Below are 17,811 nucleotides of genomic sequence, written 5' to 3'. Positions count from 1 at the left end.
CCCAAGCCTCAACTCTCGCAGCCCAGTACCAAACGACTCACGGACCGGTACCGGGGGTTGAGGACTACTGAGGTACAGTGCTTAGACTGCAACATGATGCACAAGTTGACTCTTTTCTGTGGCTGTGTGTTAAGTGCATGTGTGTGCAGGAAGAAGCAGAAACTGGAAAGTTTCTAAATCCAAAAGGACACATGGCCAAGAAGCAAGAACACAAATGGCAGGGAAGAATAAACTATCTGTCAAAAGAAGAGGAAGGACAAACAAGGGTAAATGGTAGAAAATGGATGACTGTATCTATCAAATTAAAACAAATATTGAATTATTAGGCATTACATGGTTTTAACAGGGAATTGATGTGATGACTGTGTAACTGAATTCACTAAATTGTATAACCCGAGGACTGAATTTGAATCAAAACCTCAAGATGATAGTTCCTTCCTAGAAAAAGGTTCAAGTAAAATTTCATGTGGTGTAAACATCTGTCTACTTCCTAGGTGTTGGAGCTAATCTAAACTTTAAATCACTTCCCACATTGTCAAGCTTATTGTAATTATCACTGGTCGGTTTTCTGTCAGCCTTCTTCAGGACAATCAGCCTCCACTCCACCTACTTTAAATCTCACTGTGCATCTATCACTCTCCCTTGCAGACGTCTTTGTGCGACCCACCTCCTTCCTATCTGTGCCTCTCCTTCGTCACTCAGGCCACATTCAAGCCTCTATCTTCATCTCTAACACCAGCATCTAGATTTCAGACTAATCCTTATCACAGCTGTGATTCCAGTCCACTGTGATGGGCCATCAGAGACTAAATACCTCAAACTGAATTCTGTACATCAATAAATCACATTTAAATCCTTCTACTGATCTCTCCTTAATTAGATTTAGCTCAGTGTTTCTCAAAGTTTTTCTGGCATGCTTGACTTTAAAAAAAAATTGAAGAAAAATTGCGCTTTCAGTTTCAAAATTTCATGTGCATTAGGGGAAAGTAGAAAGTACTGGTACTGGCGCAGTTCTGCAGAACCCCCAGCAGGAACAGAAGCAGAAACAGCAGGCATGGAGACTGGCTGGAGCTGTACAGGGCATTGGCTCGTCCCAGCCAGCGACAGCGGGGTGTAGTCCTCAGCTGGCTGAAAGAGTTCACTGAAGCTTCCAGCAGAGCACGGAGGCGGCTGGGTTAACTCGCTCGAGCTCTCAGCAGAGAATGATTGCTGAGACGGCTCAGCAGAGTTATCAGCTAGACACGGCTAGTGTTTTAATGGGATTTTCTAACAGCTTAGACTGAGCGGGCAAAGGCTGAGCTGCAGGCTGAGCTAACAGCGGTAGTGGTGGTTGTAGTGGAAATCGAGTGGGCGATGGTGTTGGTTCTCCTGAGCCCCCAGAAGATGATGGAGGTGGCTGAACAAACTGCACCAGCTGCTTAGCCTCCAGAGTCAGCTGAGGTAGGTTGCTCAGCCTCTGGGGAAGCCCTGGAAAGGGTCTCAGTCCTTTGTGATGCCAGGTCTGCAGTTACAGAAACAGGTTTTAAATGGTAAATGGCCTGTGTTTGTATAACGCTTTACGTAGTCCCTAAGGACCCCGAAGCGCTTCACACATTCAGTCATCCACCCATTCACACACTGGTGGTGGCAAGCTACATTGTAGCCACAGCCGCCCTGGGGCGCACTGACAGAGGCGAGGCTGCTGGACACTGGCGCCACCGGGCCCTCTGACCACCACCAGTAGGCAGTGTCTTGCCCAGGGACACAACGACCGAGACTGTCGGAGCCGGGGCTCGAACCGGCAACCTTCTGATTACAAGATGAAACTGTCCTGTAAAGGATTATCTCTGCCAGATTATCCGGTAAAGAGCAGTTTTGTACAAAAAAAAAAAAGACTTCATCTCCCCTTGTTCTGTATTTGTTTTGTCACTTATTCCGATATTGACATTTTCAGAAGCAAATAGAAATAGAGACAAACATGTCAACAGACAGCATAAACATGAACAGCAGCGCCCTCCACAGTTTGAGCGTACAAGTGGGACTTGTACAGACAGGAATGAAGCAAGAGAAGAGAAGGCTCTTACAACAATGCACGTCACTGCAACCCCCCCCGGCTTCTGCTCCGCGGCTGCTGAGTGAGCCCTCATCTGGGGCTCTCCTCAGCTCTTTCTGGGACAGTGGCGCGACTGCCCCTCTGTTGGTCTTCCTTGGTCTCTTGTGTTCTGGGGGCCTCTGGATGTCTGGATCTCCTCCATACCTGCTTCATGCCCTGGTGGACGGGGCTGTGGCCCCCCCCACACCCTCTAGCAGATCATTACATGAAGGAATCTTTTAAAAACAAGCGCGTCCATGCTCACAGGTGTACACACGGGTGCTCACACACACAAACTACACCCTTTTTGGCTCCTACCTCAAAGCACACTGTGTTCTGTTGATCTTATGTGCTGCACAATAATGTTTAATATTTAGTATTTACTGTTACATTCCCATAGATCATAGGTGTCAAACTCTGGCCCGCGGGCCAAATTTGGCCCGCAGCCTAATTACATTTGGCCCGCTAAGCCATACCAAATTATTATTAGAGCTGGCCTACTGGTATTATACAACTAATATACATATTGTTTAGTATTAAACTTTGCTTGTTCCATATTCAGTTTTTCAGAAAAACTTGTTTGAGTCCATAAGAAGAGATTCATTCTTAAATCTGGAGGAAGATTTTTTTTCTCAATAAATATTAATGTTAGCCCGCGACCTTGTTCCAGTTTTGAATTTTGGCCCACTGTGTATTTGAGTTTGACACCCCTGCCATAGATCATTGTGATGTTGTTTATTATATTGCTCTCTTTTTCTTCTGCTTGTTTTCTCTTTTTTCTTTCTCAACAGGTGATCCAGGTGATTGATATTTGTATTTTTTGTCTGCTTGTTTTGTTGGTTTTTGTTTTTTGCCCTTTATCCCCGTCCCTCTTCCCGGCTGTTTTTCTTTCCCTCTTTCTTTCTCCCCTTTCTTTTCCCCAGTCAAGTCTGTCCCGTATTTAGCAAGTGAAAATAAATAAAATAAACAATAAAAGGTAAATCAAATAGACCAATACGGCAAGGCTGGGATGGTCCATTTGGTAAAGTAAATCCGTTGGGCAACTTTCTTCGCCTTTAGACAATAATTCTGACGGCAAAAGAGCCAAATGGGACGGGCAACAAAAAAAGAAAAAAAAATTAACAACTTCAGTGCCATAAAAATGTAATTGCACATTTCAACAAAGAAAACAGTTAAAAAGGCATCAGCGATGACAGACAACACTACATCACGTGAAGATTGCATAGAACTGTTCATCAATGTTTTTACTTGACATGGAAACAAGGGACTGTAATCACAAGAACTATGATAAGGCAGTCTGATATTTGCAGTAAGTAGATTTACTCATTTAGTCCAATTATTAACACTTTCATTCAGTATTACTACAGTTTATTTGTTGGATCTCTTTAGGGTGAATGATTGTTGACATTTTTAAATATAATGTTCATACGTTTTTTTTTATTATGTTTTATCTAATCTACTCATTTACTCACTACATCTACACTCATTTAAAACTCCTTCAAATACAAAAAAATACACCTGACAGCATACAGAGATGAAGTGTAGCGTACCTGTGGAGGCAGTGACGAGGCAGCAGAGCAGAAACACAGCGATGGTGGCAGCAGAAGCCATCTTCTTCACTGTTGCCATCACATTCAACTAATAGCTGCTTTCCATTTTAGTTTCCTGTCAGAGCATGGTATCATCACATGCAGGGGCAGTCCTAGCCTGTGGTGCCCTGGGAAAACACTCCCGTTTCTCTAAACACAGTTCATGTGTAAATGAACTGTGTTTAGAGGACAATGGCCCATGTCACCCATATCAAAAACCGCCACCGATCACATGTTTATGTGAGTGCACATGTATGGCTTTGCAGAGAAGAGGCCTTGTCTGCTTTCATAGATAAAAAACAAAGCAAATGTGACACTTAAAACAAAATGCTTTTTAGGTTTTCTTGCTTCAGCAAATATATTTAAATATAATCTCCAGTTAGAGATGTTCAAGAGGTAACCAAAAACTCAAGTACAAACTGTCCTAATTTGGGTGGTTATGAATAATTTAGACATAAAATATAAATGTATGTTTTTCTGAAATGACTTCTTCTTAAAACCTGACAATACAAACTGATTTTTCTTGTTACTGCTACAGCATCCTGTCCTGTGCTCCCTCACAGTTCAACATTAAATTAACATTCAACATTAAACTAAATGAAAAACATTGCTGGGGTTTTTGTTGTTGTTTTTTTACTCATTGATTTCTAAGGAAAGTAAAATGAAATAAAACTGAAGTATCCCATCATGTATAAAATTAAAAGTGTATTTTATTTCAAATAAGTGAGAATAAACACCTCTGTGAGTGTAATGTGGCAAATAAAGTATGCATTGTTAATTTCAGGAGATTCGGGGTGTCCCATGAAGCAAGATCAATGGGTTATTGAGATAAGATGAACCTGAGTCAGAGCTCAAACTCTGCATCATGTTGTCACTGAAATTTTTAATCAGAATCAGAATCAGAATCAGAATCAGAATGGGGTTTATTGCCAAATGTTGAGCAGGTTTACAACATTAGGAAATTGCTGCGGTGCTTCAGTGCAAACATAGTGTCATAAATAGCACTTAAATAGACATGGAAAAAATAAAAGTAGGGATAAGAATTAAAAGTGCTACGTGGGAAGATATGTGCATGAGATATACATGAGATATATACATGAGAATAAGAATTAAGAGTGCTACGTTGAAAGTACTCCTGTTTGGATGTCTATGCAGAAAATGTTTTTTGTTTTTGTTTGTTAATTACAGCCCAAATCTGCTGACAGGTCTTTTTTTCAGAATCAGAATCAGAATCAGAATACTTTATTCATCCCGAGGGAAATTAATATTAATATTGCTATTAACTATAACTATTAAATTTTTTTTGGATAAATCAGCGTTTTTATTGTCTGACCGTTTATCATGAAGAATAGTGTTTATTATTATTGATGGAGGGAGTGAGCAGCAGCGCCCTCTGCAGTTTGTGTGAAGTGCAAAAGCTTACAGCACCTGGTATTCCCAGGCGGTCTCCCATTGAAGTACTGACCAGGACTGACCCTGCTTAGCTTCCGAGATCAGACGAGAGTAGCAAATGGGTGCAAGCAAGCCGCTGCCACACCCACTTGCCACAGCAGATGCCCCCGATTTATGGTAAGTGAATGTGTTTAATTGTAGGCAGGGACATTACTGGATATTCTTGTCTAATTGCTACGGAAGAATATTTATTTTATTATTTTACATTTACAATTTTTTTTTTCCTGGGGTCCCTGTGACACCCCATTGAAGAGCCGTAGGCTGTGGATCTCTTAAGATCTCACTGTTGGGTTTGTAAGGCCATGTTACTTCTAAATTTCTATCTTGTTCAAAGAGACGATATAAAACAAAGTTCTAAGCTAATCGACCTTAGTGTTCTCCTTTTTTAAAAATAAGGATCGATAAGAGAATCGATAAAGAATCGAATCGTTAAACAGAATCGAAAATGGAATCGGAATCGTGAAAATCTTATCAATACCCATCCCTAGTAATCATCCTTCGCACTTTTTGTCACTCTAAAACTGCAACAAATGATCAGTTACTGTTTTAACATTAATTTCATTATCTTGTTAGGGAAGTACAATTAAAAGTTATTAATCGTACTTTCAGTATTTAAACACAATAACACTAGATTTACTAAACCTGCGCAAATTTGCATAACTTCTCTGAACCCAACACCTACTAGAATTACTGACTTTTTATTTTCTGGTGCAAGTCCCGAGGTGTTATTCACCCCCTGCTGAGATTTTCACAGGTCCTCAGCTCATTTCTCCACCTGCTTTTGTTGTGCAAACCACCCATTATCGGTGAGGCCTGGCACATTTGCATTTGTTTACCCAGAGTAGCTCAGATCCAAGGCAGGCCAAACCTCTGTGTTACAATCTTCAGAAATGCCTGCCGTATCTCTACAAAATATCCCACACACTGACTAACCTGCAAATATGAAAGACACACATTCACAATATACATCGTTCCTGCATTCAGCAGTGGAGTTCCTTGACTCTCAGCACAGATCTTCTATTGTTCCATTGTGACTGTGTATGTGCAGTGTTGGGAAGGTTACTTTTAAAATGTATTCCACTACAGATTACAGATTACATGCCCCAAAATGTATTTTGTAATGTATTCTGTTACGTTACTCAATGAGAGTAACGTATTCTGAATACTTTGGATTACTTAACATATTATCATGCTGTTTACAGCTACATGAATGTGATTTATTACTATTACTGAAGGTCCGCGGCTCAAACGTTGGGTTCTGTGTCGGGCTCTTAGCCGAAAAATAACTTTACTTTGTTGTCTGGGTCAACTTTGCTAGTGAGAGACAGAGAGAGGCGTTGAAAGGCTGCTCCAACGAAACTTATTGTTTCGGAGGAAAACACGAACACAGTGTACAGTCGAGTCTTAATAGCTTACTTAGAACTGGGCTCGTCAGGCACTCTTTTTGGCTGCAGTGGTTATTATTTTATTTACATGCTTCCAGCTCCCGTTTTTGCTCGATGACAACTCGTACTTTTCCTTTTTCTCCCTCCTCGCGCTCACAGACACATAACGTGTATGGCAGTCCATTCTCCCTGCAGCACGGACTACACTGCCCATGAGGCTACATTCTTTATACCTGTAGCATTCTGCCTATTAGCTTAGCACAACAACAACAACAAAAAGGCGCTCTCTCACCCAGGAAACACGCAGAGAGAGCGCGTCACCCTGTAACCATGGCAACCGTAACGCTGCCGCCTGGAACAACAGAACGTAGCTGTCAAACAAAACCCAAACAGTCCTGACCCACGACAATATGAAACAGGAAAATACCGCAGTGTAATCCATTTATTTCAACAAAGTAACTGTATTCTAAATACCACCTTTTTAAACAGTAATTGTAACGGAATACAGTTACTCATATTTTGTATTTTAAATACGTAACGGTGGTACATGTATTCCGTTACTCCCCAACACTGTGTATGTGTAGGAGTGGCATTGCATTCCCCATTCACACAGTACACGGCAACCAATCCAGACAACTTTTGGATCAAGTTCTGGATGGCCACTGACTTGGAGACCAAATATGTCTGCAGTGCATCTCCTTACTTGGGAAAGGACCCCAGTTGTCAGAAGGGAGAGAGGCTGGCAGAGAACGTGGTCATGAAACTGATGGAGCCGTTTTTGGACGATGGGAGGAATGTCACAACGGTCAATTTCTTTACTTCACTGTTGCACAGACTGTTGCAGTGCAAAAAAACAATACTGGGCACAGTGTATAAAGTCCGGCGTGAACTTCCTCAATTTGAAAAAGACACTGCACAGTGAGAGGTACTCTCCACTTCCGTGTTTAAAAGCGGCAGTGTCTCCTTGACAATTTATGCACCTAAACCCCCCCCAAAAAACACAAGACTGTGTGTGTTCTAATTTCCATGCACCAAGACGTGACGATCGGTGACGGCAGAAAGAGGAAACCCAACACAATAACAGACTATAACCACATGAAGGTATGTGAATGTGTGTATAATTTTACACCAGTGCTACAATGTCTTCTGATGTGTGCTATATAGGCCTATAGAAAAAAAGCACACATACTCATGACTCTCTCTCTCTGCTTTTACAGTGTGGTGTAGACGTGTTGGACCAAATGGTGCGGATGTATTTCATAAGAGCAGCAACACGCAGGTGGCCAGTAGCAGTTTTCTACAATATGCTGGACCTGGCGGCGGTGAATGCCTACATTTTGTACAATTTGTGCCGATTCAGGCAGCACAAGGAAATATTAGCACAGAGGCAGGCTGCTGAAGCTGCTGCAGCTGCTGCGGCTGTAAAGACAACGCAGTGCCAGGTGCAAGAGAGCTGCAAGAGAAATCGCAGCAGGTTTACCTGTGCAACATGTCACAAATTCACCTGTGCCAAATGCAGGGATGATGGACACTGGGTCTGCAAACGCTGTAAAGTTTGAAACACTTTGAAATAAAACAGACTTGTGCACCCATATTTTGCGAATGTGTGTCTTTTGTATACGGCAGGAATTTCTGTAGGTTGTAACACAGAGGTTTGGCCTGCCTTGGATCTGAGTAAACAAATGCCAATGTTGCACGCGCACACACACACACACACACACACACACACACACACACACACACACACACACACGCAGCAAATCTGTATTTATTTGTCCCACAAGTGGAAAATCTGCATTGTTATTGCAGAAAAGTGGACAGTGCAAGACAAAAGCAGCAAAAATGAAAACTGCACAAAGAGCACAGTATAGAAAGTGCACTATACAAACAATCTGGAAACATAAATATGGACACGTGTATTGAAAATATATCTATATATAGGGATTGACAAGAAATAATATTGCATATGAGAATTATTGCACATAGAATCTACCAAGGTGTATCGTAGGCTACTATACATCTATAGTAACATCAAACGACCAGTGGGTGGCAGGGTATAGACACATCAGTGCCCAGTGTAGTGGTTTATGTGCAAGTATACCATCAACACTGACACAAATACAAGCACACAGCCTTTGAATAGCTGTCCACTGTAGTGACCAGTATGTGTGCAAAGGGCTAAACGTGGCTTCTGAATTTCCTGTGCAATTCTTCATCACTACAGAGTTCTGCACACAGTGTTGGGGAGTAACGTAATACATGTATTGTATTTAAAATACAAAATATGAGTAACTGTATTCCGTTACAGTTACCATTTAAAAAGGTGTTATTCAGAATACAGTTACTTTGTTGAAATAAAGGGAGTGCACGGCTGTGTTTTCCTGTTTCATATGTTCGGCTGTCCCCTCTCTATTTTTGGTAATTCCACGTCGGTGGAAACCCAAACAAAACTCGCATTAAGAGGCTCTAATGCCTGTGTCTCAATCTCGTGGCCCATGTCACCTACAGCCCACATAATGACTTGAAGAAATATTTATAAAATTGAGTATTAAAAAAATTATTTAATATGAAGGCAATAGGCAAAGTGTTACAGGCATCGCCCTAACGAATGTAGCCTCATGGGTAAGCTGAATGTAGCCCAGTTGTAAGTAAGCTGCTAACACGCAACTGTACACTGTGTTCATGTTTTTCTCCAAAACAATAAGTTCAGTTAGAGCAGCTTTTCTCTGGCTCCCGCTAGCAAAGTTGATCCAGACAACAAAGTAAAGCTAGTTGGCGGCTACGAGCCTGACATGGAACCCAACGTATTAGCCAGAGGTCCCTTTACTATGGTTCGGAGCCACGAACCTGTTTTATATTCGCGCAGAATAGTTTTCTATATGAGATCACTGCAAAAAGTGCAGCTTTACCTAATGTGCACCTACTGTTACTCATTTATATTAAGAATTAAAAATCTAGTTGGTATTGGTATGGCGAGTAACCTGCAGTAATAGTAATAAATCACACAGCAATAGTACATTCATGTAGTTGTAAAAAGCATGATAATATATTAAGTAATCCAAAGTATTCAGAATACGTTACTCTCATTGAGTAACGTAACAGAATACATTACAAAATACATTTTGGGGCATGTATTCTGTAATCTGTAGTGGAATACATTTTAAAAGTAACCTCCCCAACACTGTCTGCACATAACCTGAGATTGTATTATGACTATATAATGTTTATACATTAATATTATATTATATGAAGAATTGCTGATGATGCATTAAATAAAGACTGATGACAAAGGTGCTTATGACAGCTTTTGATGCATCACAGATGTAGCAGTTTTTAATGAGTAGATTAAAAATCAAAACATATAACCACAATAAATCTACTTTGTTGTTAGGTACCCACAACAAATAAACATCATTTTGTTTTTCTAATTTTCCATATTCATTGAAACAACGTTTCTCAAGTTGTTTGTCTTCAGGCTTGTTGGTTTGGATATGCCATGTCCTTCACTTTTCTTTGTGAAAAGACTTTCTCATCATTGTGTTTCCATTTTAAGGTCAATTTTTTGCCCAGCTTGGTTTCAGACAAACAATAAAGATACTACCTGTTGCACCATACAGGTCAAAAACATCCTGGGAATCTTTGAATCAGACAGAAAGAAAAAAAATGCCAGAAAGATTACATAAGTCATTGAAATCTTGAAGGGTCTAACAGCCAAGATGAACTGGTCTAGAGGAAAAAAGTAGAGGTATTAACAGCTTGTTGTCTGAATAATGATTACATTATATCCTGTTGTCTCCCTCCAGACCACAGTCTGCACAGAAGTCAGGCTCCGGGACGCTACCAACCGGCTGCTTCTGATGATGATGTTGCTGTTTCAGTGGAAGCTCATCCTTATCTGTTAACACAAGCACAGATTACATGTCAGACTTGCAGAATTAAAGCCATAGCTCAGTATTTTAGGTAAAAAGCAAATTCTGCTATGAATAGCACCATAGGTTTGATAGTATTTGGTCAGCTACAAAAAAATACAAAATTTTTTAATTTGAATGAGCATAGTGCAGAGAATGGACACTGTGGTGGTGTTTGCAGGGTTTGTGAATTTGGATTGCTTTGTGCAGTGTTGGGCAAGTTACTTTTAAAAAGTAATCAGTTATATTTAATAGTTACTTCTTCAAAAAAGTAAATAAGTTAGTAACTGAGTTACAATATTATAAAAGTAACTAATTACTAGGAAAAGTAACTATTGTGGTACTTTAAAAAATGTTTAACCCTCTGGGGTCCAGGCTATAATGGCTGTTTTTGACTACTTTTGATTTTACCTCCACATTTCACCTTTAAAAAGTATTTATCTTGCCTTGTTTGGTATCAATCTTTTCAGCACAATCTTACATGTCTGGATTTACAATTATGTTTTCATTTTGACATGCTGTATTAACATAATTAATGCACAATCTAAAATCAGACAAAAACATAAAATCAGAGTTGAAAAATGTTATATTTTTTACTGTAACAAACACAAAAAGTAACAAATCATTTTTGTAGCTTGAAATGCATATATGAATTGTACATTGTAAAGCTGTAGCTCCTAAAACTTCCCCCTCTTCCTAAACAACCAAATGCCATGTTGCCATATCATATTTTGATTGGTCGAAGTGGTACATTTTTCCACCAATAGGAAAGAGTGTTTTTGCAAGACCCTGAGATACTTAAACTCCTCCAGCTGGGGCAGTAAGTCGTCCCTGTCCCGGAGTTGGCACTCCACCCTTTTCCGGCTGAGGACCATGGCCTCAGACTTGGAGGTGCTTATTCTCATTTCTGCCGCTTCACACTGAGCTGCAAACTGCTTCAGTGTGAGCTGGAGGCCATCAACCAGCGCACCCTCACTATACGTTTAAGCATCCTAGGTCTGTCCAGCAACTCCTCCACCATCTGATCTGACTTACCAATACATGGTGATCAGGTGACAGCTCACCACCCCTCTTTACCTGAGTGTCCAAAACATATGGCTGCAGTCTGATGATGCAAATAAATCATGGATTTATAGATCATCAATCTGTGGCCTAGGTGTCCTGGTGCCACGTCCACTTATGGAGACCCTCATGTTCAAACATGGTGTTTGTTATGGACAAACTGTGGTTTGCACACACTGCCACCCAGTACACACTTCTCTACTGTGCCTCCTGCAGGTGGTGTAGCCTACAGGAGGGTCCCCATGGACTAAGGCCACCAGGCGCTTGCCTTCAGGCACTCTCTCTGCGCCTGGCTCCAGGGCAGGGCCCCGGTAACCCTATTCTGGGGAGGGTGAACTGCTCCCTGGATCTTCGACTGACAGGGGCTTTTGAATTACTCTTTGTCTGGTTCCTCACACAGGACCAATTTGCCATGGAAGACCATACCAGCGGGCAAAAGCAAAAGACAATGTAGCCCTTGGGATCCCTGAGAAACACAAACACCTCCTCCTAGATAAGGTAGCGATTCCCCCTCGGTGGCAGAAGAAGAACAATAAATATGTTTTAAAGCCTTTTTTGCCATCTCACTATATGCACTGTAATAATGGAGATTACAATAACACAATAAATTGACAAACATGCCTGTGTTTTCATGCAAAGTGCCACAGGCTGGAGTTTGCTTGTAACAATAATAATAATAATAATAATAATAATAATAATAATAATAATAATAATAATAATAATAATCTTACCCTTTATGACTTTTGCTTTTTTATGAGTACAGCAAACAATGGCAGTGAGGATCACCAACAGAAGAATACCTGATGGGGAAAGACAAAAACAACAGTGAACTATGCATGTAAAAAACAGTGAATTTGTGTTTTATTTCAGCATAACTGTAACATAACATACCTGCTCCACTGCGCACTGGAATACAGACGTCAGTGTCACATACATCAGGGAAAACTTCAAAATAATACAAGAAGAAAAATGTATTTGTAGATGTTTTTGATAAAATGGTCATTTCAGCCATCAACAGACAGTTGATAGCACATAATATTCACAAGGCTTTAAGCATTTGTGATAAACTGGCTGATTACAGAAACACTGCAAGCAAAGAGCATGTTTACCTCAGCTTTTTGATATCTTTCCATATACAGTATGAACCTGCTTAGGAGTTCAGGTTAATGCTGAGATGGAACTCCGGCAGAGGTTAAAGTCAAAAAAGGGTTTTTTATTAACCCCATGATCCAGAATTGTGGTGTGACCAAATTTGCAGGTCTCCATATAGGCTTGCTCCACCCCCTTTCCCGTGTTTGATGTTAGCTCATCAACCAAGGTAATGGGAGCAGCAGCCACTCAGAAAACAGAGATTAAATCATACATACATAACAATGTAAACTAAAATGTGCGCACTTATTTTAGAATACAGTATTATGTGATTGTATAAGTAAATACATTTAAACCAAAACCAATTCTTTATTACCCTGTAAATTAAATCCTATATTTAATAAAAGAAAAATGTGAGTGTAGTGTTATGTGTAAGCCTCTGTAACACTCATGTTTGACAGATATTACCACAGTGTGGCTGTAACTGCAGCCATCACAAATGCTTATCCTCCAGAAATTTGGATAAAAAAATGTTTTGATATTTAGATTCTTTCTTCCAAGTTGAATTTAAAATGGCGAAACAGTTTTAAAATTGTTATGTTTTTTAAAAATCGTATCTATTTTTTTCTTGGTGGTGCACCCTGGATATTCACATAATGATATTGTTTTTGTGTTGGTTTCTGATTTAAAAAAAAAAGAATACTAAAATGACACAATTTATTCTTGTCTATCGAGGATAAAAATGACTTGCTTAGACCTTAGGAAGTTATTGCTACGGTGGCCCTGATCAAACAGACTACACCATTACTGAGCTTGCGGATCAGTTTATTGAGTGATTTTTGCATCTGCAAACCTCAACCTGCTGCCCCATCACGCAATCCTCTGTGCTGTTACGTTCTGGGGCAGCAGGTTGAGGGTTGCAGATGCAAAATGACTCAATAAACTGATCCACAAGCCCAGTAATTTTGTGGGGATGGAGTTGGACTCCCTTCAGGTGGTGTCAGAGAGGCGGCTGTTGTCCAAGATAAGAACAATGCTGGATGCACTCTTTGACCTGCTGGCCAGTCACAGGAGATTACCCGAATGCACCGCTTAACAACACAGGAAATCATTCCTGCCCGTGGATATCTCCCTGTACATCTCGTCCATCGAACGCACAGTACACAGTGCAATAGTTCCATCCTTTGGCACACAGCACAAAAAAACAAGTTTTACAGTTTAGAGTAAAATGCCATATAAATTTCATCTCTGTAATATTCTGGATATTTGTATATATTAGAGCTATTTCTTATATTTTGTAATATATTGTAATAATTATTTTAGTTCAGTCTGTCACTGTTCTCATTGTCTTGCAGCAACTGTTACAACATAATTACCTCAGGATTAATAAAGTATTTTGACCCTGATTAAATGGAAAATGCTGCAAAAATATAAATCGATAAAAGTTCAATATAACACAATGGAAACAGATAAAATATAATAGAAAAAAACCCACAAATCTGAGCAAACACAACACTGGAAGTCTTTCTAGAGAGACAATAAGATGACAGAACAGCTACAGAAGTAACAGAAACTAAAACATGAAGGACTGCACTGAGACATGCTCGAAAGACGTGGAGAATTCGCCTGTGCTGTGATTCTATATTTATATTATACATTACTGTCGATAGATCTTTGCTATTGGCTGTTTACTGTTAGCTTGTCACAGTTTTTCTGTTTGCTTTGTTTGTTTGTTTTTTTACTTTTTCGTCCCAGTTACTTTGAGAGAGAATTTTGTGAGAATAATGTACAATAAGATACAACTTTTAAACTGAAAAAATCATTGACAATCAGCAGATATTTTTATAATTCCAAATAGTGTTTCAGGGCAAAAGCTTTAAAATAAAAGGAGAAGAAAAGTATCTTGTTAGCATATGAGTTAAATAAAATGACGACTTCAATTGATGAACATTTGGAAAAAGGTACATTTGAAGATTTGTGCACTTGATAGCACATAATACTTACCAGGCTTATAGCAGTTTTGTTGAACAGGCAGACTGATCTCAGAGCTGATGATGTTAGAAACATTGCAAGAGAAATGGCTGTTTGCCACGTCTTTGGCTACTCTCATCACCGTCTTCCCTTTTTCTGCCAACCGTTTAGCATTCATTAACCATTCGATCGTGTCATCCTGTGGGAGAAAACTCAATGTGTGGATTAATTGAAGGTTTTGAGTGTAAGTCTAACATAAAAAGCCAAACTTGGCTAAACTTAGTAATATATTTATCTTTTCCTACACTCTGGTTAATTCCCCAGCCTATATAATTAAGTAATAGACGCATAGAGACTCAAACTGTGCTGAAACAACATTTGTGAGTGAACGCTTATTGACAGCACAGGTAAAAACTTGAATTAGTTTCAGTAGATGAGAAATGAGGCCTTTGTCTACATAATCTTCAGCAGTTTAATTATGAGTAAGCTACTTAATGCTCAAAATGAAATTTAAATAATGTAAATTTAAATAAAACATTAAATGTGTAATATATATATATATATATATATATATATATATATATATATATATATATATATATATATATATATATATATATATATATATGAAGCATAAAATGTAAATATTGTACTGACCTGACCAATATTGCAACTAAAACTGACATTTTTTTGTGCCTCAATACACGTCATCGTCACTTTGGGCTTCTTCACGGGGTCTGAGCAAAGAAAATTTATATCAACATTATATAAACTAATGCTGATAATAACAAGTACTGTTGATTGATAAAACTGAACAGTAACTTTAAAATAAAAGCAAACACTTAATCACAGAGTGTGACTGGAACAGCTTCTGATACATTAGCACACTTGGTTGTTGTTATAGAAGAAGTACAAACACAATAAATATATGTATAATGTGTTGTTACTTACCTAATACACATAAACGCACACTTGGTAAATGTCCCACATTTAGTCCATCTGCATTGGTAACCTCTGGGATGTATCGTCCTGACATGTCTTTGGTCAGTCGTGTCAGCTTCAGTGATCCAGTTGAATCCACATAATAATTTTTCCCCGTGATCACATATTTACCTCTGCGATAAAAGATTATGGTTCTGTCCTTGAACCATCTCAGGTTAGCTGACTCCTTCAACTCATGTTTAAGGGGCACAGTAAAGCTTGAGCCTGTTGCAGCATAAACACAATCATCCTGAGAGCCTTTGAAACAGAAAAGAAGGTGAGGAATCAGATGATATAATCAGATATTAGAAAAGCAAATTATGTGTTTGTAATTGCTTAAGAACTACAAAACCTTAACTTTTTTATTTAAAAAACAAGAAAAAAATATAGTACAGTGACAGACAGACAGATAGACAGACAGATAGACAGACAGACAGATAGATAGATAGATAGATAGATAGATAGATAGATAGATAGATAGATAGGTAGATAGATAGATAGATAGATAGATAGATAAAATCATAATCAGTAAGATTGGATTTTAGAGCTAAAAAATAAACCAGACAGAATAATAAGATTATTTGTACCGTACCTGAGGAAGCACTGAAGTAGCAGCAGAGCAAAAACACAGCAATGGTGGCAGCAGAAACCATCTTCTTCACTAATCTAATCACACTGGGCTAAAAAGAGCCGCCACTTTGCAGTATCAGTGTTATTTCCTGCCAAAGCGCAGTAACATTACATATGCATGTGTGCCATCATACAAGTGTATGTATGTGCATGTATGGTTTTAAAAGGAAATGACCAAAGAGGCCTCATCTACTTTCACAAACCAAACACTCAGAACACAGACTGTGCATTTTGGTTTAGCTTTTTGCTTCAGAAAGCAAACATAAATATAGCCAAAAGATTCTCAACAGGTAACCAACAAATCAAATGCTAAACTACTATAAAATATACATTAATGTTTTGAAATAAATTGTTTTCATAAACCTGAATGTATAAACTGATTTATCTTGTGGCTGCCATAGAATCCTATCATTTGAACCTGATTTGTTTGGCCTTACTCAACCAGCAGAATGGCCGATCTGGAGGCAACGTTTTTCCTGCTTTTGAGTTGCTACTAAACTGGACCAAGAGACAAACAATATGTTAAGGATAATTCGTATAAAATGTTTGAGCCCAGGCATTACAAAATTCACAAATGTCCATCAACGTTCCCAACGCCTTGGCGAGAATGTAGAAGCTAGGAGACTATTGTGATTTTGGTGCCAATAAAGATGTATAGATATGTGATTGCAATATAGCCGATAGTGAAGAGCCCCAGAGGCTGCAGCTGGAGTTCAACTTAACCCTGAGAAAAGGTATTGGTACATGAAGTGTCAGATATGAGTGTAGCTTGTCAGTCCAATGTGTTCATCAACAATTGTAGGAACAGTGGAGACTGTGTTACCGACTGCACTGATGGAAAATGGCTTGTGCAGTTGCCAATTAATGGTACATCTGAGACATTTCCGATTAGCACAGATAACATTAAACTGTTAATATTAAAAGAAAGGGATGCCCAAACTCATTTTGGATACATACATTAAGAGGTCCATTTACTAAAGATGTACTTGGAGAACAGGTACTGGTATGATGAATTTAATTCTGATGAACTCAGAATGTAAAATAAAATCTTCTTCAGTGGTTATTTGATTTTTATTCACAACTGAATTCATTTCATGCCAATAGCACTGTTAGAAATATATCTACCTAGAAAATTGGTGACTTGTTCAAGACTTATTTTACCCACTGTATGCAGATCAACTGTCTGCATACTCTTGAAGATGTGCACTATTGTGCACCAGGAGGAACTCAGGACCCATGAGTCTGACAGTAGATCCAAGGATTTCATCTGGATATCTAATAGCAGTAAGGGTACCATTGCCTAGGCTGTAGAGTCATGGCCGAGGCCAACCCAGACAACCAGACTCAAGTGCAGATCACACAGTGAGGCACGGGTGAGCGTAATTAACAGAACTTTATTTTCAAGGGGGAGACCATAATGCAACTGTGAACTATGAAAACACTGAACTAAGAGGAATAACATGAGACTTTAATAACCTTAGCAAACAGGAGTGATACTGAACTACGTGAAATACTAGATTTACAAAGGCAGTGGGAATTCTAACAAAGGAAACTGGTACAGGGGCACAGAACAATACCACTTTACAATACCGCTTTGCAATACCACTATTCATTCACTCTCACATTCATACACTGGTGGAGGCAAGCTACAGTTGTAGCCATGACCGGTTTGG

The 17,811-nt window shown here is 39.2% G+C and overlaps 2 protein-coding genes across 4 annotated transcripts in view; both read right to left on the bottom strand.

Annotated features, from left to right (window-relative positions):
* The window catches only part of LOC309701345 (T-lymphocyte surface antigen Ly-9-like), a 31,226-nt gene extending 27,519 nt beyond the window's left edge, over window positions 1-3,707 (bottom strand). Inside the window, exon 1 of the mRNA XM_082525470.1 lies at window positions 3,622-3,707. Within this exon, the coding sequence (XP_082381596.1) occupies window positions 3,622-3,700 (79 nt within the window). The 5' untranslated portion in view covers window positions 3,701-3,707. The remainder of the gene's footprint in view (window positions 1-3,621) is intronic.
* Window positions 3,708-9,869: 6,162 nt separating this feature from the next.
* Window positions 9,870-16,182, bottom strand: LOC309701346 (cell adhesion molecule CEACAM5-like). 3 transcript variants are annotated; one of them, XM_082525472.1, is made up of 8 exons: window positions 16,101-16,182; window positions 15,479-15,766; window positions 15,185-15,264; window positions 14,561-14,726; window positions 12,359-12,412; window positions 12,199-12,267; window positions 10,276-10,392; window positions 9,870-10,134 (listed from the first exon to the last, which is right to left on the bottom strand). In XM_082525472.1, the coding sequence occupies exons 1-7, from the start codon at window positions 16,159-16,161 to the stop codon at window positions 10,277-10,279; spliced, it is 834 nt and encodes a 277-aa protein (XP_082381598.1). In that variant the 5' UTR covers window positions 16,162-16,182; the 3' UTR covers window positions 9,870-10,134; window position 10,276. The 3 variants fall into 3 exon arrangements, with proteins under 3 accessions (XP_082381598.1, XP_082381597.1, XP_082381599.1); XM_082525471.1 differs by having other exon boundaries at window positions 9,870-10,392; XM_082525473.1 differs by lacking the exons at window positions 12,199-12,267; window positions 12,359-12,412 and having other exon boundaries at window positions 9,870-10,392.
* Between the last annotated feature and the right edge of the window lie 1,629 nt (window positions 16,183-17,811).

This window comes from Aulonocara stuartgranti (assembly GCF_965226115.1).
Source record: "Aulonocara stuartgranti genome assembly, chromosome: 23".
NCBI lineage: Eukaryota > Metazoa > Chordata > Actinopteri > Cichliformes > Cichlidae > Aulonocara > Aulonocara stuartgranti.
This window is presented reverse-complemented; position numbering and strand designations above follow the sequence as displayed.